This window comes from Canis lupus, chromosome 16 (assembly GCF_003254725.2).
Source record: "Canis lupus dingo isolate Sandy chromosome 16, ASM325472v2, whole genome shotgun sequence".
Taxonomy (NCBI): Eukaryota; Metazoa; Chordata; class Mammalia; order Carnivora; family Canidae; genus Canis; species Canis lupus.
Window position 1 is genome coordinate 34,479,143 of NC_064258.1, and position 22,996 is coordinate 34,502,138.

General features: G+C 34.9%; 1 protein-coding gene across 6 annotated transcripts in view; it reads left to right on the top strand.

The window, feature by feature from the left end:
- The window catches only part of TEX15 (testis expressed 15, meiosis and synapsis associated), a 93,926-nt gene that overhangs the window by 68,820 nt on the left and 2,110 nt on the right, over positions 1–22,996 (top strand). For 5 of the 6 annotated variants that reach the window (XM_025421205.3, XM_025421347.3, XM_025421254.3 and 2 more), the window contains 5 exons: positions 2,460–2,606; positions 3,728–3,890; positions 7,191–14,563; positions 16,571–16,629; positions 19,261–20,522. In XM_025421205.3, coding sequence (XP_025276990.1) covers positions 2,460–2,606; positions 3,728–3,890; positions 7,191–14,563; positions 16,571–16,629; positions 19,261–20,522 — 9,004 coding nt within the window. The remainder of the gene's footprint in view (positions 1–2,459; positions 2,607–3,727; positions 3,891–7,190; positions 14,564–16,570; positions 16,630–19,260; positions 20,523–22,996) is intronic. The other variant, XM_049094936.1, reaches the window with a different exon arrangement.

Below are 22,996 nucleotides of genomic sequence, written 5' to 3' on the forward strand. Positions count from 1 at the left end.
ACAGTGTAGTGATTCCTGAGTTCCATATATTACTCAGTGTTCATCAAGATAAGTGTACTCTTGGAGCACCTGGGTGGCTCAGTTGGTTAACCATCTGACTTGATTTCAGCTTAGGTCTTGATCTCAGGATCATGAGTTCCAGCCCTGTGTTTGGGCACCATGCACCACCCCCCTGAAAAAAGATGTGAGTACACATCTTTTTTAATCCCTTTCACCTATTTCACCCATCCGCCCCCTCTCTGATAACCATCTGTTTGTTCTCTATAGTTCAGAGTCTGTTTTTATGGTTTGTCTCTCTTCTCTCTCTCTGTCTCTCTCTCATAGATTGTATACCCAGTATGGGGCTTGAACTCACGACCCTGAGATCAAGAGTCACAAGTTCTGCCAACTGAGCCAGTGAGGCATTCCTGTCAATTTTCCCTTTGCTCTTTTGTTTCTTAAATTCCACAATTGAGTGAAATTCTTTGACTGCCTTATTTCACTTAGCATTATATGCTCTGGATCCATCCATATTGTTGTAAATAGCAAGATTTCATTCTTTTTTATGGCTGAATATATTCAATTGTATACATACACCAAATCTTTATTTATCGTTGGGACACTTGGGTTGCTTCCATAGTTTGGCTGTTACAAATAATACTGCAGTAAATAGAGAGGTGCCTATATCCCATTGAATAAATATTTTTTATTCTTTGGGTAAATACCCAGTAGTGCAATAGTTAGATCATAGGGTAGTGTTATTTTTAATTTTTTTGTGGAACCTCATACCATCTTCTACAGTGGCTGCATCAGTTTGCTTTCCCACTGCGAGTGCACAAGGATTCCTTTTTCGCCACATCCTTACCAACACTTGATTTTTGAGTTTTTTATTTTAGCCATTCTGGCAGGTATGAGGTGATAGTAGTTTTGATTTGTATTTCCCTGGTGATGAGTGATGTTGAACATCTTTTCATATGTCTGTTGGCCATCTGTAAGTCTTCTTTGGAGAAATGTCTGTTCATGTCTTCTGCCCATTTTTTAACTGGATTGTTTTTCGAGTGTTGAGTTTTATAAGTTCTTTATACATTTTTGGATACTAACCCTTTATTGGATATGTCATTTGCAAACATTTTCTCCCATTCAGTAGGTTGTCTTTTAGTACATTCATTTGTTTTTGATGTACAAATGTTTTGAAATGCCTTACGATTTCATGGTTTTGGTTTATGGGTTCTTGGCACATATGCTTAGAAAAGAATTCTCACTTTGAGATTAGATAAATGTGACATATTTCTTTCTACAGTGTTTGCATCACTAAATATTTAACTTGTTTGGCACTTATTTTGGTCTATATATTAAGAAGGGAATTTAATTTTTTTCATTTGTCTCACACCATTTATTGAATGTTTTTGGTTCATTTATTTCAAATGGTACTTTAAGCATACTATATTTTTACAGATGCTTGGATTTACCTGAAGCTTTTTATTTTATTCATTCCCTGCCCTCCCCACCCCACCCCCGCTTCTTTTTGTGGTAGTAACATCCTTTTAAAAAATATTTAGGAGTGCCTGAGTGGCTCAGTTGGCTAAGTGTCTGACTCTTGATTTTGGTGCATTTCATAATCTCAGTTGTCCTGAGATCGAGCCCTGCATCAGGCTCTATAGGATTCTCTCTCTCTCTCTCTCTCTCTGCCCCTCCCCTCCTATCTCAATCTCTCAAAAAATTAAAAGAAAACAAAAAAATTTAATACCTTGGAAGTGTAAGTCACCTGCCCTGTTCCATCATTCTCTTATCTCTGACCCAACATTTTTTTCTAAAAATTTTTTTCCAAATTTTCTAAGCTATTCTTTTTTACAGAGAGAGAGAGAGGCAGAGACATGGGCAGAGGGAGAAGCAGAGTCCATGCAGGGATCCCATTGTGGGACTCGATCCGGAACTCCAGGATCACACCCTGAGCTGAAGGCAGACACTCAACCACTGAGCCACCCAGATGACCCTTCTAAGCTATTCTATTTTGTTTAGTCTTCTAGATAAGTTTTTAGACTGACTAAATTTCATTTCTACAAATAGATTTTCTAAAAAAAATTTTTTTAACATTTTATTTATTAATTTATAGAGACACAGAGAGAGGCAGAGACGCAGAGGGAGAAGCAGGCTCCATGCAGGGAGCCTGATGTGGGACTCGATCCCAGGTCTCCAGGATCAAGCCCCGGGCTGGAGGCGGCACTAAACCCACTGAGCCACCAGGGCTGCCCCTATTTTCTAAAATTTTAATTACAATTACTAGAGTATTAGAGTTTAATTTAGAAAGGGAATTGACATGATTATAACTTATCCTAGTCATCTAAGACATGGATTCTCTCTCCATTTGTACTTTTTTCCTTAAAAAAAGAGTTAGCCTTACTTTGCGTTCTAGCATGAGAGTTTAAAATGTTCTGGTGTATTTTTATGAACCTTCTTTTTGCCTAATTTTTTTTTTTTAGGTTCTCTTTGGAAAGGTGAAGAAAATTCAGCCTTCAGTGTGTAAAAACAAAGTTTCTTTGGATCCTTCTCCTAATTTTGATTGCCATATGTCAAGAAGTGTACCTTCTCTGAAAGATACCATTGAGTTACAAGCCTACAATTCAGCAGTATGTTAACTTTTTAGGTCATTTGACTACTTGAAAGTGACATGCTTCACTCTGTATGATACATGACTTAAAACAACTTCTCAGAATATTAAATGAAAATCTCTTAATTTATTCAATATAATAAGAGCATAAATAATTAGTATAAGTTGTATTAATATTTGTGATCTAGGAATGTTAGTAAAAAAGTTTCCAAATTTGCATTTAACTATGTTCAGAATACAGTGACTGCTTTCTTTTTTTTATTTCTTCCATAGATTAATTAATTCCTAACTAGCAAAACATGACAACTTTTTTATAAAAAGCGATTTTGAAATAATGTTATTGATTTTCTCTACTTTGCAATAGGAGAAAGACTTAATGTGTTCATTATGCATGAAACATTAATTTTCTATCATAAATTGCTGAAACAGTAGACCCTTCTTCTTCTATAGAAGATTAAATTATATGTAATAAACATTGAATATCATCATATATATGATTAAATGAAGATAAATTTTCTAGAAGTATATATATGCTCCCACATGTAAAATGTATTGAGCTATTGTTATTTTTCTAATTGACGTTTTCTTCCAACTAAAACATTACAGGTGTTCACAGCATATGCAAAACATTGAACTTTTAATAGAAAAATACTTTTTTGTTCAAAAACAGATCATTTCTGCTGCTGCCCACACTGATACCCTACCAAGGAAAATATGTGTGGTTGGCAGAAAAATTTATAGTTTTAAAAAAACTAGGATTGAAGAATGAGGAGAAGCGGCAGGTATATAGAAGCCAGTGAATAAATATCATGCAGTCACACAGCTTTTAAAAAATATGAGCAGGGAATCCCTGGGTGGCTCAGCGGTTTAGCGCCTGCCTTTGGCCCAGGGTGTGATACTGGAGTCCCGGGATCAAGTCCCACATTGGGCTCCCGGCATGGAGCCTGCTTATTCCTCTGCCTGTGTCTCTGCTCCTCTCTCTCTCTCTCTCTCTCTCTCTCTCTCTCTCTCTATAGTAAATAAATCTTTAAAAAATAATAATAATAATAAATAAAAATAAATTTAAAATATGAGCATATCCAATTCTGCTAACACTAATTAGCTTTAAAATGTTCTTTTTTCCCCTTCTTTATCTTTCAGGTATACTTCTATGAATACAATGTTCTTTCAAAGCCAGTAGATAAACCTAGGCAATGTCTTCCATATGCAATAGTAACAGTAAAATTTATTGGCCAAAAAATAGATAATGGGCACCTTATGACATCTTTGAGATTCCTCTCAAGCGGATTTCCTAAGAGGGCTGGTAAGATACATCTATTATTCTGTTTCACTAGCATTTGTGCATGTCTTAGAACTTCTGAGTATTATTTTTGAATACATTATGAATATGTAAGCAAAATAGTTGTGCTTTAACCTATTTTTTATTTAATGTATGTAGAATTATAATGCAGATATTTTTTATGACTGCTTTTGCCCAGTATTATGTTTGTGTGGTTCTATGCTGTTAGGTATACTTGTAGTTTTTTCATTCATACATATGTATTCACATGTTATTATTCCATTTGTTTGTTGACTATACACTATTTCTCTGGGGATATGTGGATATTTGCCGGTTTTCCTCATATTGCAAACATTGCTGTTTTAAACATTTATGTGTCTCAGTGCATATGTGTATAGAGTATTAAATATCTACATCAGAAATGTGCAACTTAATCCAAAGAGGATATCAACTAGTTTTCAGAAGCAACTGCATCAGGTTACATAATTACTTTATATCCTTGCCAACACATACTTTTAAAACATTTTTTGTTTCTGCTAGCTTACAGAATGTAATATGTTATCATCATCATCTTAAAAAGAAACTGTGTAAAAAAAAAGAAAAGAACTATGTGCTCTTAGAAAGCTATCTTATCTCTTTCCTCTCAGTCCCTTGCCCTTAAAGCAGTCACTAATATACTTTCTGTCTTTATGTATAGCTGACCCTTGAACATGGAAATTTGAGGTACCAACCCCCTTGCAGTCAAGTCATGTATGACTTTCGACTCTCTGAAAACCTAACTGCTAATAGCCTTGTGTTGTCTGGAAGCCTTACCCAGAACACAAACAGTTGATTAACACATTCTTTGTAGTTATATATTCAATATACTGTGTTCTTACAATAATACCTATTTCTTAATTTTTACTGGCATTTTTAGGCTACCTCGTTCATCTGTGAGTTTTTTTAAGTTGTGGCAAATATCAAAAAAATTTTCCAATATATTAATTGAAAAAAATCCATGAATGAGTGGACCCACACAGTTCAAACACATATTATTCAAGGATCAACTGTATTTGCCTATTGTGGGCATTTAATATAAAGGAAATCATAAATATGTGAAGTGGCCTTTTGTGACTAGTGACTTTTCACGTAACAGTATTTTCAAGGTTCTTGCATATTGTAATATGAATTAATACCTCATTCTTTTTCATGGAGTAATATTACATTGAATAGATACACTATATTCATCAGTTGAAGGATGTTTGGGTTGTTTTCATCTTTCGGCAATTATGAATAATTCTGCTATGACCATTCTTGTACAAATTTTGGTGTAGACATGTGTTCACATTTCTCTTGGTATATACCTAGGGTTGGAATTGCTAGGTCATATAATGACACTATGTTAACCATTTAAAGAACTGCCAAACTGTTTTCCAGAATGGCTGCACCATTTGCATTCACACCAGCAGTGTATGAGTGTTAGGATTGTCCACTTCCTATGTTATTATCTGACTTTTTCTTAATAGCCAGCCCAGTGAATGTGAAGTAAAGGTTTTCAGGGTGTAAGTTTTATGCTGCTTTTGTTAAATTTACTTCCCCCTTTATTTTCTTCCTTTTTAAAAATTTTCTTTATTTATTTCCCTCCTTTTTTGGCTTTGGGTTTAGTTTGCTCTTTTTTTCTGGTGTCTTAAGGTGGAAGGTTAGGGTATTGCTTTGAGATCTTTCCCCTCTGATAATATATGTATTTACAGCTATAAGTTTCCTTGAAAGTACTGTTCTAGGGATCCCTGGGTGGCGCAGCTGTTTGGCGCCTGCCTTTGGCCCAGGGCGCGATCCTGGAGACCCGGGATCGAATCCCACATCGGGCTCCCGGTGCATGGAGCCTGCTTCTCCCTCTGCCTGTGTCTCTGCCTCTCTCTCTCTCTCTGTGACTATCATAAGTAAATTAAAAAAAAAAATTAAAAAAAAAAAAGAAAGTACTGTTCTAGCTGCTTCCCATAAGTTTATGTTGTATCTTCATCTTCATTTTCATTCATCTCAAAATATTTTCCCATTTTCCTTTTATTTGTCCCATTGGTTTTCTTAGAGACATGTTATTTAACTTCCATGTATATGTGAATTTCCCAGTTTTTTCTGTTACTGATTTCTAATTTTTTGTCCACTGTATCTCCTACTCTCAAGAATACATCTTTAGGGGATCCCTGGGTGGCGCAGCTGTTTGGCGCCTGCCTTTGGCCCAGGGCGCGATCCTGGAGACCCGGGATCGAATCCCACGTCGGGCTCCCGGTGCATGGAGCCTGCTTCTCCCTCTGCCTGTGTCTCTGCCTCTCTCTCTCTCTCTCTGTGACTATCATAAATAAAAAAAAAATTAAAAAAAAAAAAGAATACATCTTTATTATGGTCATACTTCTACTATAGCTTACTATAATTAAAAAGTATAATTACAAGTGGTTATATAATGTAGAAGTCTTCAACAAAGCTATCTTTCAATATATTGTGATATAGAATCTCATGATACATCCCAATAATATGATTATAGTTTCACATATGTCATAAATCTCACCATCAATTTCTCAACATTATGAGGTTTTTTTTGGTATTACCTATGAATGCTTTGTGAACGTTTTATTTGGTAAATATGTATTTTTACAAGTTCCTTTGTTATTACATTTAGTTCTTTATGAAATTGTAGGAATGAATTCCTATAAATTAGAAAATATGATTCCATTTTCCAGATTTTTATCTATATATATTATTTGCAGAAATACCTATTTCACTATGGAGCAGGGGTAGTGCTTTTGCTCCTGAGGAGGATTTTATGGACCCTTTTTGCTCTTTTCCCCTGTTTCCCCACCTCATTCCCCTTTTCTGTTTTTCTTCTCTCCTGACAAAGAGAAAAGCAAGGTAACAATAGATGAAGACATTTTTGCCTTATTAATATGAAGATTCTATTATTAGGTATCTGAATATAGGAAATTAATACAAGAAATACCTAGTCTTTGAGGTCTTTGAGCAACATGTTTTTATTCCTTTTTAATTTTTCTCTTTCGTCATAAAAAAAAATTTTCTCTTTCTTTGTATTTGTCAGAATTCAAAAATTTTTATGGCAAATACTTTTTTTAGTAAGGTCTGTAGGACAGAGTTTCACGTTGCATCATTTCTATTGTATGATTTGTCATTCATCCTCTTCTCTCCTTTTTTCTGATGAGACCTTCCTTAATCATCATTAGGTTATTTAATGAACTTTCAGTTAAAACCACTGTGACATAGTTTACTTACATTAAGAGTTGAATGTAGAAATCCTTTTCCTTCCTGTTTTTTCTTATTTTTTTATCATTTCCACAGAAAGAACATGCTCTCTGAATAACTGTACAGTGGCCAAAAGAATTGGAAAAGGAAAAGATGCTACTGTCATCTTTGAGCATTTCAGGAAACCTGTAGATCCATTTGTTCCGGAAAACTGTTCTTGCAGTGTACTAAATGCAGAGATAAATCCTTCCAATGCAAATATTTCAAATACCTATGGAAATGTGCAAAATGGAAACATTTCTATACATGAAACATACAATGGACAGAAGGAGCACAATTTAGCAGAATGTAGAGACATGTCTCAAGTACATATATGTGATTCAAGTCTTTCATTTATTCCCAGTGGTACCAGAGAAAGTGTTAATGGTGACCTCATGTTAAATTTGACACATTTTACAAATGTTTTAAGTGGTCTTTCTGCTGCTTTTCCCCTTCGTAACAATACTGGCTCAAGCACAGTTATTACTTCAAAACTCATTAAAGACCCAAGACTGATGAGAAGAGAAGAAAGCATAGAAAAACATAATAATATTGCAGGCTTAAATGAGATTTTGCCACTTGAGAAGAGTTTAGATTTTGTTAATTCAGGAATAAACCTATCATCGATGCCAAGTAATTCTGCCTCCTCATCTGAAATTGTGGCTGGTGATCATTCTGTGCTTACTAGTTGTTTGGACACCCCTTGCTTCAAAATTTCTCTTGACAATTCACAGTCACAGGCGCACAACTTGGACTTTCAGAGCTATAATTATACAACTCCCAATAAAATGGCAGGACAGTGTAAGGGCCAAGACAATTTTTCCTCCCCAATGTGTTTGCCAAACATAGTTTCAGAAGTTGAAAACCAAAAACACAGTGAGGGAGAAGTCCAAAGATCCCAACAGAGAAGCAACATCCCACTTTTAATTGAAGAAAAAGATGAACCACATAACTCTTATGAATCAGTGAATACTTGTATAAGAGGGTACAGCACTCACATCTCTCAGAAATCATGGTCTTCTAATTCAGAAACTGTATGTCAGACTGGTCAGCAAATGTCTACAGTTTTTCCTCTCCAAAGGAAGGAAAACATAGATGGGTACATTCAAAACATTGAAAAAATGAGAGACTTCACTGACCCAGAAGATAATTCCAGGCATGGAGAAAAGCAGATTTTATGGAAAGAAACTGAAGCAAAAATCAGTCCAATAGATAATTACATTTCTTTGTACCAAGAATGCAAAGGGGATGAGAGTCATGATTCTTTTGGGAAAAATTCTGATCAAATATTAATTACACAAGAATTAGAAATACCAAAATCTTCCACATCTGCCACAAAGGATAAATATAAGTTAGACCATCTAGCATTGGAATTACAAAGTAATCTTACTCCAAGAACAGAAACCCTTTCACAAAAGCATCCTCAACCTTCTTTGGAGTATGAAGATAACATTCATACAAGTTTTGCAGTTTCTCAAAAACTAATGGAACTAAAATTGGAAAAGCCAAATGAGAACTGTGTTAACATTATGACTAATGCTTTCCAGGAAGCAAAAGACATTCCCCAGGCCAAAGAACTGCCAATTGATGGGGTTATTTCATCTCATGACGTTAAAACAACTCATGACAATTCAAATTGCAGCGTATCTAGAGAACATATCTATGTCCATAGGAAAAATGAAAATGATCGCATGTCATTGGAGAACATGCAGAGAGACTGCAAAGTAACTTTTCAAATTGCTGATAAAGGTCAAAGTCATACTTTGTCATGTAATGCAGAGTTGCACAATGATATACACCTGAATATTGATTTCAAAGAACAAGGAGATCATGATAAAGAAAATGAAAATGAGACTAAAGAGGAAAACACTGCTTTGTCTACAGAAAACAACAGAGTAGATATATGTGGACATGAGAAGCAGGGTTCTCATACAAACAAAAATTATGCCAATATAGATGAAAGAAAGAATAAAAATTACAATAATGTAGAAATTTTGAGTTCTGAAGAATTTTGTACATTTAATTTGACTGGAGGAGAAAAATGCATATCAACAGAAGCTACATTTTTAGATAGTGAAAATACTGTCACTGCCATAAAACAAAAAGATACTCAAAATACAGGCAGAAGTGTAGAGCACTTGACTTCCATAACATTTCCCCAAATTGCAGAGTCTTCAGTGCATGTAGCCTCAAATGCTGCAGTACAGATAGCTGGTAGTATGGTGCCTACATTAGGCACAAATCATGAAGATCACCAAAGATACCAGATTAAAGAGGCTTGTTCTTCTGAGAGTCTAGATTTTGGTTTATTAGTAAAACATAAGGTTTATGACTGTGAAATGGATATAGATGACAATAAATTACATGAGTCATTTCATCAATCAATAAGTGACAGCTCAGTTCTTCAAAGTTTTGAAGTGGAAAATAAGATTGAAGTAGGATCAGAACAGTGTAATGATGCTTTTCTAATTCAACAAGATCCTCCTAGCCATGGAAATGTTCTGTATGAAGAATTTAGGGCCTCATTTGAAGCTCTAAAGTCTCGTATTGATTGGGAAGGTCTGTTGGGAAGTAATAATGGGGAGAGGGAAGTTTTGAAAAGCTCCAAAAGAAGGGAGAATAATGATCAACGTTACTCTGAGAAAAGTAATTGTCTTTATTCCTCTATACAAAAAAACAAAGCAGAACTCTGCCATCCAATTTTACTTCCAGATTTACAAGTGAGAATCACTAATATATTTCTGCCAGGATTCAGTCCCACTTCTGAATCCCTTGCATTGAAAGATAAGTTTTGCAAAAACATAACTAAAACCACAGAACCAGAAATAAACAAGGAGGGTAAAGTGCCAGGATTTGAAATGTATTCCCAGTGTTCTGGTGAAAATTCAGGTTATTCACTTGAAGATGAATTTGGTAATACAAGACAAGAATCAGGACTGGTGAGTAAATCTGAAATCTCGCATTCTCTTGACGTGAATCATAATACACAAGGGAATCATGCTTCTGAAAAACAAAACAGTGGACCTTTGCTTAGTGAACCCTCTAATGTCACAACATTAAATAATGAAAGCAGATATTCCTTGACAAAGTCAAAAACTAATTGTAATGATACTAGAAGTAAAAAGGACACAGAATCAAAAATTAGCAAAAGAAAGCCACGTGTGCCTTTTAAGGATGAGAATATGGCACATAAGGATTTAAGAAATCATGAAATTTATGGCAAGAGGAGGAGGCTAACCAGTCAAGATTCATTTGAATGTTTTTCTTCATTATCCCAAGGACGAATTAAAACCTTTTCAAAGTCAGAAAAACACATTAAGAGTGTCCTGGATATTCTAAATACTGAAGCATCTTTATGCAAAAGCAAACGTCTTTCCAGAAAACTTGACAGAGCTGTTCTTCACTTAAAAAAAGCTCATAGGAGAGTTCACACATCTTTGCAACTTATAGCTAAAGTAGGAGAAAAAAGAAAAGGCCCATTACCAAAATCATATGCAATAATATGCAATAATTTCTGGGAAAGTTGTGACCTTCAAGGTTATAGCTCTGTGTCTGAAAGAAGATATTATTCTACTAAACATTTTTTGTCAAAAAGAAAATACGACAAGCCAAGAGAGAAAAGGGCTTTGGGATTTGAAATGGATAAATCATTAACTCCTGTATCAAAGCACAAGTCTTACCAAGCAAGTAGAGAGAGAATCACAGAGTGTCTTTCTAACACAAATGTGGCCAGCAGTGTCTCCAGTCACACCACTGTTCATGTAAGAGAATTTTGTGATCAAGAATATCCTGAATCACAGTTAACCCTGTGCTCTACACCCCAAAGTACAAGTTGGTCAACTTATAACAAGAGCAGTATGAGAAGTCTAAGATCATCAGAACTTCAGACATTTTCTGGAAAAACTGGGTGCCTGTTTTCCCCACCCTGCCCAGATGAGAAACTAACTAAAAAAGAAAATCAAATTGGCATAAAGTTTTTATCTAACATCAGTAAATATGAAAAGCCTGGGAGCCATTCAGCAAATCATAAAATTAAGGATACAATGAAAGAAAGCCATTCTGAGACTAATAAGGTAATAAATAAGAGTAATTCAGTATCTTTAAGTAACATAAAAGAAAACAATGTAAGTTTTAGCAGAGACAAAAATTATGATGCAACTTGTATAACACACACAAAGGTAAAAACTGACATAGTTATTTCAGTTTTGGAATCAAATGTGAAGCACTTTTTAAACGTTGATATCTATAAACCAGATAACCTTATTTTATCTGGTTATAAAGGAAACCTGGAAGTAAATTTTCCTATGGAAGAATGGACAGCTCCTAATCAGAGCTCCAAACCAGGCATTATTACAGAAGACTTCCTTATGGACCCATTAAATCTAACTCTGATAAGCCACAAAAAATACAACAGTGTTCCTCAGTTGTTACCAACTACTCCAGTGACAGACAATGAAGTAGAATCTTCAGAATCTTATTTGGATAAACAGAGAATTTTTGCTAAAGATTCTTTTGCAACATCCACCAATGTACCAAACTGTCAGCCAGAATGTGGTGGAAAAGAGTTTCTAAAGGCAGAACAATGCTCTTCAAGTCATTGCTTCCATATAGATGGGAATGAATCAAATGTTCTTGAGAATCCTAAGTTGGGTCTTAAATCCGTAACTGAAGAAGGTAAAAGTTACAGGAAAAATACAATGAAGAGGCTATTTTTCAATGATAGTTCTTTGCCCTTAAAAGATAATGTAAAGGATTCTTCTTCAAAAAAATGTATGGCAAAGACAGACATTCAGGCCAGAACAATGTGGAAAACTAAACAAGCAGAAAAAGCAAAAGATTCACTTCATAGAAAAAGCTTGACTGAAGGATCCATTGCTAAGACAGAGTACAAAAATCAAAAGAATAAGACCTTAGAAGAATCCTCCTACTTAGGTGAGAAAAGAATTAGAAATAACGTGATTGATTCTCATCTAAGCATTGAAGATATTACTGAGGCAGTAGTCTCTTTGAATAACCCAATTTCTAATCATCTTAGCAAAAGAGAGAAAGAAGGGGGAGTTAAAGTTGGTAATGACTCTCATTCTGACTCTGCGTTGCATTCAGAAATAGCCTGTAATTCCAAACCAGGCATTATAAGAATGAATCATGGGCCTGCTTTACATAGGCACTCTCAAACCTCCCAACCCTCTACTCCTCAGAAGATGACTACATCAAACATGAACGGATTAAAAGAAAAACATTGCTCAGCTAATCATTCAGCTCTTATAGCTAGGCTAATTCAGATTTTGAGAAGGGCAGATGAAACATCATCTTTGCAGATTCTACAGGAAGAAACTAAGGCTTGTCAAAATATTCTCCCTTTATTTGTTGAAGCTTTTGAAAGAAAACAAGAATGTTCTCTTGAACAAATCCTGATTTCAAGAGAACTATTGGTAGAACAAAACCTGTGGAAAAATTGCAAACACAAATTAAAACCATGTGCTATTGACTCCTTGGTAGAACTCCAAATGATGATGGAAACTATTCAGTTCATTGAAAACAAAAAAAGAGTCTTAGGAGGTGAACCAACATTCCGAAGCTTGCTTTGGTATGATGAAACATTGTACGGTGAACTGCTTGGTAGACCACGTGGATTTCAACAGCAATCCAATTTCTATCCTGCTTTTCAAGGAAGGTTAAAATATAATGCATTCTGTGAGTTGCAAAACTATCATGATCAATTAATTGAATTGTTTGAAGAATCCAAAAGGGAAAACAACTCATACTATGCATTCTTAAAATACAAACGACAGATTAATGAGTGTGAAGCAATAATGAAGCATTGTTCTGATTGCTTTGACTTTTCTCTCTCTGTTCCATTTACCTGTGGAGTTAACTTTGGAGATAGTTTAGGAGACCTAGAAATCTTAAGAAAAAGTACTTTAAATCTGATTGGTATGTATGGGGACTCTCCTAAAGTTGATTCCTGTCCAGGAAAACAAGACCATTTGTGGATTATCATAGAAATGATCTCTTCAAAAGTTAATTTTATTAAGAACAATGAGGCAGTAAATATTAAAATATCTCTTTATGGTCTGGAACATATCTTTTTTGATGCTGCAAAAAGTCTTGTTTGGAAAGAGAGGAGACAGTCTTTCTGCAAAAATTACTCAGGAAATAAAAATAAAGAAATGCTACTCAAAATGAATCAGTATGCTTTTTCTAAGTTGAAAAACATATATGATATGTTGTCTAAAGACTTAAGCAGTGAACAGATTTCCAGTATTGAGCTTGAGAATACAGAGATTACTTCCAGAGCATCAGATGATCTAATAAACAAAGCTACAGTTAACATTGAAAACTGTAGGTTTAACAGTACTTTGCCTTCACACCCAGATTTCTGTTGTATTAGTGAAATATTGGATCAGGCTGAATTTGCAGACTCTAAGAAATTACAGGAACTCACTTTGAGATGTACTGAACACCTAGAAATTTTAAAAAAATATTTTCAGATGGTGCAAGAAGAGAACATAGATAATATTTTTATCACAGAAGAAAATGTTTTGGACATGGTGAAAAACCACAATCATGGGGCTATAATTTTAAAACCTGCAGCCATTGAAACCTATATTGAAATTGTCATGCTTTCAGAAACAGTTCACTTTCTTAAAAACACAATGGCAAAGAATTTAGACAAACAGAGGTTTCGAGGTATGCTTTGGTTTGATTTGTCACTTCTTCCTGAGCTGATTTGCTGCCAAGAAAAAATGACTTGTTTTTCATTTCTTAAAGATAATTCAACAGATTGCCTTTGGAAGGTCATAGAGACTGCTATTTCTGAACTGAAGAAAGATCTGGATATTATTTATAAATATGATGAAGCTGTTAATTGCTCATATGCTCTTCATTTGCTCTCAAGAGAACTTGAAGAGCTTTCAGAAATAAAAAAACTTCTAAAGAAGTCTGAATATTCTGTTTCTACGTATATTGACTTTGTGCCATATATAGCATCCATAAATTATGGAAGCACTATGACAGAGTTAGAATACAATTACAATCAGTTTTCTACACTGCTCAAAAACCTAATGGCTGCCCCTCAGAAAGATTTAGGGAAAATGGCTCATATTATGAAAGTCATGAAAACTATTGAACATATGAAGATAATATGTGCTAAAAATGCTGAGTTAACCATTTCCTTTATTCTGTGCCAAATGCTACATAACAGAAAGAAGACTTTCCCACTGAAGAGAAAAGAAAAAATAAATACGCATGTAAAACCTAGGAAGAGTACCAATAAATCTAGTACTTTTATGAAGGTGCCCTCAATTTCAGAGTGCATAATGAAAAATGTTTCAAATTCCTCTAGAAAACGATCTACTACTGTAGACCAATGTGAAGACTCTCAGGAACAAGAGAAAAACACTACTGTTTTCAACTGTAAAAAACAAAAGGTAACATGTTTTAAAACAAAACCTGTGTAAGTGTTACTTTTGAGAACAAATCTACTCTTCAAACAGGTAGTTTTCTGATTGGTAAAAATAGAGAATGCTTTGACTGTTGCCTTGCAAATGAATTTAAAGAACTGGATTGGGGTGCCTGGCTGGCTTAGTCAATGGAGCATGCAACTCTTGATTTCTGGGTCATGAGCTTAAGCCCCAGAATGGGTGTAGAGCTTATTTTTTTAAAAAAGAAAAGAAAGAATTCCTGATACCTAAAGTGATATGATTCTATATATGAGAAACATCTTGCAGATGTCTACTTTAAACTAAAACTTACTTAATTTAGAAAACATTTCTTAGAAGAATATAAATCTATATAACTTCTTAAGGGATAATCCAGTGTGAATGTAAGTTAGTAATTTATTAAGTAGCTTCTATATAACAAGGCTACACTTAATGTAGTGAATATTAAAAACTGGCTAGTGGAGCCTGTGTTCTTGACCATTATCATCCACATGGAAAAATAGGACACATATTTTTAAATAGATGATTATGAGGGAATTAAAAGAAGTCCTACCTAAACATTTTATTTAGCAAATCATAGAAAACATTTTCTTTTGTACCTGGCACTGTTCTAATGATTTCACAAAATCTTTGTGATGTAGGTACTATTACTATCTTAAGGTATAAAACAGATCCATAGAAACATTAAGTTACTTTCCCAGGGTCACAGGGTTAGTAAATAGGCAAGCCCGGATGTAAAACTAGGCTCCCGAGCCCATATAACCTAACAACCTACACTCAGAGGCTTCTCTTAAAATTTTTTTAGAATTTCTCAGTTCAGAAGTAAAGAGAAACCTATATGCACACTGAAAAGTAGGAATTCTTTCTCGGGCTATTGTAATTGTATTTGTTAAACTAGTTCTGGTGACCAGGAAACCAGTCATTTATTTCACTGTTTATAGGAAAATGCTTAATAAAAGAACAGTTTGTAAGCATACTTCCAAAACACAATAAATACAAGTTGTGTACTCTACATCAAGAGTAAAATGAGGATAATACTTAAAAAGGTATTTTAAGTATTGAGAAGAAAAGAAAAAAATGGAGGTTTATTTTTTAATTTCAATGAATAGCACACAATGAAGTTTTGCCTTAAATTAGGAAAAAACGGTTATCTGATGAAGGTTAAAATAAAGAAGGGGGTATCTAAGTTATGGAAATAATATGGGCAAAAATACAATGTTTATTGACATCATTTGAGAAGTGAGTTTAAAATTAAGTCTAGAACAAAAATTTAATTTAGTGGACAACAGTAAGCTAAGATAGAGAGGAATGTTGTTTCAGATTATAAAATGTCTTAAATATAGGTCCAAGGAGTTTAAACTTTATTCTGTATTTATTGAAGGTAATGTCCTGTGAAATGTGTTGTAGAAAGAATGATGTTTTACAGAATAAGAAAAGAAAGTCCATATTTGACAGACAATTACTTAACAATGGGACTTAATGACTGATCTACTAAAAAGAGTATGTTTTTAAAAAGGGCAGTTAAAATTGGACTCCAAGATTTGTTATAAGATATGGGGATAAAGGGATCCCTGGGTGGCGCAGCGGTTTGGCGCCTGCCTTTGGCCCAGGGCGCGATCCTGGAGACCGGGGATCGAATCCCACGTCGGGCTCCCGGGGCATGGAGCCTGCTTCTCCCTCTGCCTGTGTCTCTGCGCCTCTCTCTCTCTCTGTGACTATCATAAATAAATAAAAATTTAAAAAAAAGATATGGGGATAAAAAGAATGTTGCAGATTGCTTGTTTAGAAAAGTTTCTCCAGACATTTATGACATATGGGAAGTCCAGCAGAGTCACTGGTTTTTAAATGGGGAGGATTAATGAACGTAGCTTATGACAGTGCATTTTAGATGATGACAGAACAAGCAATTTTAAGTATCTGATGTGAAAATAATATTTATGTTGCATTTTATACCATCACCAATGTAGGTTTTCTTTATAACTTTTTAAAATGTAGATTGACATGAAAGATGTCACAAAAGTCGACAAAGAAAAGACAACATTCAAGCATCCAAGGTAAGAGTTGCCATCAGCCCTATCTGAAGAAAAACTAAACAAAATTAAGCACATATTAAGGAACAATACTAACACATTTATTTATATACTTCTATTGGATCATGCATGTAACTGAGAGGAAAAGAGTAAGGTTAGGAGGGAGAATAAGATTTCAGATTATACAGTGCATTAAGGTTTAAGGAATTTGAACTTCATTCTGTAAGTATTGAAAAGTAATGTCCTATGAAATGGGTTTTTTTTCAGTGATTTAAAGGATAAGAAGAGGGATCCCTGGGTGGTGCAGCGGTTTAGCGCCTGCCTTTGGCCCAGGGCACGATCCTGGAGACCCGGGATCGAATCCCACATCGGGTTCCCGGTGCATGGAGCCTGCTTCTCCCTCTGCCTATGTCTTGCCTCTCTCTCTCTCTGTGTGTGACTATCATAAAAAAAAAGGATAAGAAGATTCTGAGTAGAGTTAGAAGTAGTAGTAAGTTAGAAAAGAGTGATGTTTTTAGAATAAGAAAGTACAATTCGTATTTGACAGACATCATTTAAAGAATTCATGGGGATTAGTAACTGGTTTGCTAAAAAGGAGATAATATGACAAGTGATTAGACTGAGTTTTTTTAAACTTGTGGGTATTACTAGGCAGATTTCAAAATTGGTTAAAAAGATAGAAATTGCTGACTTATATTACTAAGTGGGAACTTAGTCATCAACATACATATATTATAAATGTACTACTATTTCATAAAAGGATGTTTAAACATCATAATATAGGAGGAACATGATTTCAAAAATAAAGGCTAGTTCTTTAAACTTAATTATTTTTATGAAAAACTCCCTACATGGTTTATATTTTGACATGAGATGGCACCACTGAATATGTTGACCATCTCTAATTTCATTCAGCTCTCTGCAATTTTCAAATTATCACAGGCTTCATTTATTCACATCTTTTTTCCATTTTGTGAAGGAGAATGAGTAATACAGAATTAAAAAGATGAGCATTCTCGTTTCTGTCTTACTTGGTTTTGGTTCTTTAAATCTACATTTTATTTATTGCATTTCTAGAATCCTTTTCTAGAATCTTTGGTTGTGTAGTGGCATAAAGATGAAAAGGGATAACATAAACCATTTATATAATCGTCTTAGCAACTAAATATAGGTGGTATTTGCTACTCAAAGAATCAAACTTTGTCTCACATAGCAAGAAAATGAATCCAAATAGAAGGTTAATACAGGGTGCTTGGGATCCCTGGGTGGCGCAGCGGTTTGGCGCCTGCCTTTGGCCCAGGGCTCGATCCTGGAGACCCAGGATCGAATCCCACATCGGGCTCCCGGTGCATGGAGACTGCTTCTCCCTCTGCCTATGTCTCTGCCTCTCTCTCTCTCACTGTATGACTATCATAAATAAATAAAAATAAAAAAAATACAGGGTGCTATTTTCATGGGAGAATATTCTCTAAGAGAATGCATAAAAGAGTAACCATACAGGCAGCTGTCAATCTATAGGGTTAAGACATCACTTAAAGATTGGAAATGTGGGCAGCCCGGGTGGCTCAGCGATTTAGTGCTGCCTTCAGTCCAGGGCGTGATCCTGGAGACCTGGTATCGAGTCCCGCATCAGGCTTCCTGCATGGAGCCTGCTTCTCCCTCTGCCTGTGTGTGTCTTTGCCTCTATGTGTGTGTCTCTCTCATGAATTAATAAATAAAATCTTTAAAAAAAAAAAAGATAGGAAATGTGATAAAGCCAAAATTGTACTTTCTGAAAACTGTCAAAGTATTATACAGGATTGGATAAGAATGATGATGTTGTCACTAAAATGCCTTTTAGGGGAGACTGGATTAGGTAAAATAAAATACAGAGCTGTTAGTTTCATGAGTTAGATACACAAACTCCAGGCCCAAGATTAATTTCTTTTGCATGGGAGGAGTGATTATTTTTTTCTTTTCATCATGTTCTTTTCCACATGTAATTCAAAGAATTTGATGAGACACCAAAAAATATAATCATCCTGGGGGACCTAAATTAACTATCTTGCTCTAGACATTTCCATAGTGAATGCTTCCTTCAGCCCGGGTGAGACTTTCTAAATTTAGGTAGGAATGTCAGGGATATTAAATTGGCATCATATTTTGGAGGTCTGTGTTTCCTCTTCTCAACCTTGAACAAACAAAATATCTTAGTAGTTCCTGATAACAGAAGATGATTTTTTGGCAGGGGCAGGGCACAGCTGGTGGTTTTGTCAGTTCTATATAGCCATTTACAAGTAGAGAAGATCAACAAGTTGGAAATATATGAATGCAAAACTACAGTAAAAAAAAAACTGGATGTAATTTCCTACTTCTAAAAGCCGCTTTTAGGAAATGTCCAATGCATAAAATAATTACAATATTGATGCACTGTATATATTTCTAAATGTATTAGAAATACATTTGAAATGTGGAGTATATCACATTCAGCAGGAAAAAATCTGAATTCAAAACAAGGGAGTAAAACTGGGGAAATAAGTTACCCAAATACTGCTGATAGAGAAAATGTAAATCTTAAGAATTCTCCTGAATAAAAACTTCAAATATGTGTTTACATTAAGATTTGGGGACTCCATGTATTTTAAGTTGTTTTTATGTGTGTGTTATACTTAATAGGACTACAAGATCTCATCCCGAAAGTGAAAGTGAAATAGGACCAAGTTCATCTGACAATCTGAAAAGACACCATGTATCTCCAAAAAAGGTTGAGGTGGAAAGATCACTACCTGGCTCAGTTTTACCTTTAAAGAACTTAAAAGACATTTGCACATCAAAGTCAGAGGGCAAAATATATGTAACTAATACTTCACCTGATACTTCAGAAGACTTTACTGGACAACAGGGGAACTTAAATAGCATGAAGAAAAGTAATGTGAATTTTAGTGCTACTGAAACGAGTGATAAGAAAGATTGTTCTTCTTTTGCAATTTGTGAACAAAGAAGTGTAGATGGCAGAATATTTCCAAAAGACTGCAGGATGCCTTCACAGAGATTTCTTACTCCTGCAGAGAAATCTTGTCCCTCAGACATAAAACCAGGAACTGATGCTTCTCCTCTGCCTGATGCATCAGTGCTCTCAAACCCTATTTTCCATTTCATTGGGGACATCCCTGCCAATTTAGGAATGAATGATGACACTGTCTTTGAACTGCAAGATAATGAAATATTAAATTCATCTATTAAAAATTCTGCATGCACCAATGCTACAGAACCCAAACTTACCCAGAACAAATCTCCTATTCTGCATGTAAATAAAACTCAGCCTGCAAAAACTGAGTTAAAAGAAAAATATATGAAGGATACTTTGAGTCCCAGTATTATACCTGTTGAAGCATCTGAGAACTTAACCCTTAATGTAAATCAAACAGCAGAATATTCTTTTTCTGAACAGCAGAATAATGAAAATTCAAAAGTCCTAACTCAGAATGCTGCTGCATATTGGAATGAACTTCCACGGTCTGCATGTACCCCAATATATAATTCTTCTGAGCATTCATTTGGAACTTCATATCCTTACCATGCTTGGTGTGTTTATCATTATAGCAGCAGTGGCAGCAGTTCCCTTACACAGACATATCGTGGAATAACATCATATGAGGTACAGGCACCTCCTTCTGGGATGTTGACTGCAATTGCAAGTACTGTCCAAAACACACATCCTAATCTTTTGTACTCTCAATATTTTGGTTACTTTGCTGGGGAGCCGCAAGCAAATAACTTTGTGCCAGTGGATGGGTATTTTCAATCTCAAGTGCCTGTTTCTTACAATTTTCAGCAGCCGATTTTTTCACAGTATGCTCCCCATCAGCCATTCCAACAAGCTGTATACCCTTACCCTCCTGATTCAGGTGTGCTTCCAGAAGCTCCTTGGACATATGGTGAGTTTTAGAAGTTTTAGTGCTCTATTGAGTTTTTACTTTTATTTCTTTGTACATTTATGTAAATGAAATTTACAGCAGGTGATGATCTATAGCAGTCATTTTTCTGTGCAGACTTGTAGAATTGTTCAAATCTTAGGCAGAGTTGAATTATGTTGTCAGATGGGAATCCGATCGTCAAAGATTGAAACAAAAAGAATCGGTAATATCACTAGTATGTCCTTCAATAAAACCCAACTTTGGGAAGTAGTTAAGTAAATTATTCTTAATCCATTCCATGAAATACAATGCAACAATCACAGGGTTTATAAAAGTTTTTAATGACAGTTTTTAAAACTTTGTCATATATATTTACCTGTGTAAATAAAGAAATGCCTAGAAATACTGAAATGAAAGACACCAACATTTTGACTTGTCTGCCTCTGGGTGATAAAATTGGGGAATTGTGGAGAGAGTTTTTTATATTTTCTAGATTTCCTACCATGAAAATACATTATTTTGATAAATGGAGACGAAGAGTAAAAAACCAAGTTGGAAAGAAACTTCAGTCAGATAAAGCAACCTTTCTCTTTCTCTTGGTATTCTAATACAGTATATCTGGCCATAAGTGAATGGAACAACTTGGTAATTGCCACTAGAACTTGAAATTTTTTTCTCTTAAGTACAATTCCATTTGTAAAATATCATAATTAAAACATAGATTTTTAAGATTAAATTGAAATATAGATTTACCAGCATAAAACAAAATATAAAAACAATGATTAATCATGCAAAAACTACAGTTATCCATTAACATCCCAATATTCTACCATCAGAAGTAATATATACTGTAAGTAAAGCTTAACCTAATCTTTTATGGTCTTAAACAGAAAAATGCAAGAGAATTTCTTTCAAGTTAAAAGGTTGTTTCCTGGGACACCTGGCTGGCTCAGTCAGAAGAGTATGTGACTCTTGATCTCTACACATTGGGTGTAGAGATTACTAAAAATAAATAAACTTAAAAATAACAATAAAAGGGGAACCCTGGGTGGCTCAGCGGTTTAGCACCTGCCTTCGGCCCAGGGCGTGACCCCGGAGTCCCGGGATCGAGTACCGCATCGGGCTTCCTGCATGGAGCCTGCTTCACCCTCTGCCGGTGTCTCTCCCTCTCTCTCTGTGTGTCTCTCATGAATAAATAAATAAAATCTATAAAAAAAATAATAGCAATAAAATAAAAAGTTGTTTTCCAACTCTAGATTCTTATAAATTAGTAAATAGAAAAAATTAATTGAATTCATTTATTCATTCATTGTCTGAATTGGATAAGAAGCAGCTTGTTAAAATAGTTCTGTTTCTAATTTAAAAATCTGATCACAGTAGCACCTCTACATTGGAGTTGCCACTGACACTCTGTGACCTATAGGATAAAATTCAAATATTTTAGCGTGGAGTGCAGAGTCTTTCACAGTTTATACAGCCTCATCTCCCACCACTTCCACCTTTGTATTCAAGTCACGTTGAACTTCATCCTGTTCTCCCATGTGACATTTCCTCTGGTACTTCATAGTACTTCTTGTGTGTGTTTCTCACATGATAAAGCATGTGAGTATTATATGGTATTGTAATTACCTGTGTATCTTTCCCTTCCTATCCCGGTCCACAAAATGATTTAAACAGGAATGGAAATTGTTCACCTAAAACAGAACCTGAAGAAAAACCTGTAGAGGAAAGGAGAAAGACATAGGAGTGGAAGTGGGGAAGTATATGACGGTGCTTTATCCTTTTTGATTAATTTGATACACTGCTGCTGTAATGTAAACACACCAAACATAGTAGATGCGGCGAGTCTAAACTAGAAATTTTCATTTCTGAAATAGGAAATCTTGAATGTAATTGTTTCATTAACATAAAGGTTTTCAGAGTTTGAGCTTTCTCTTGTTAATAATTAATGTTTGTGATGCTTAAAAAAGATATCTCTGAATCAAATCCAGCTTTGATTCTCAAGAATTTTAATTGTTAACCTACTTGGTTATATTAGTCAAGTGAAAATAAAGGAAAAGAAACAACTATCTACCTATTGTATTATTAAAAAGTAACTCTAAAAATATTACAAGGCAATAAGCCACCTCATTTAGTTTTCCTAAGTGCAAATAATCTGTAGAGTTCACTTCTCATGCTTTCAGGAACTGCATTCTTCTAAAGGTATGAAAATCCCTGTGACCCATTTCTTGATGTTTTGCTCTTGATGCTTATATTCAGCACCATAAATGGAATTAAAGGAAGGGGCTAAATGAGCTCTGTGTGTGAGACACATTACATCCTTAACCCCGTTTATCTCTCGCAGAATACCTGTAGAGACACTATTGTTCTTTTACAGATAAGGAAAGTACTACTTGGAGAGCCTTATATAACTTTTTAAGATCCCATGGCTATTAAAGGGCAGATGTGCAGTTTGGCTCTAACTTAAGTCGGGTCTTCCACTGTACTATTACGTA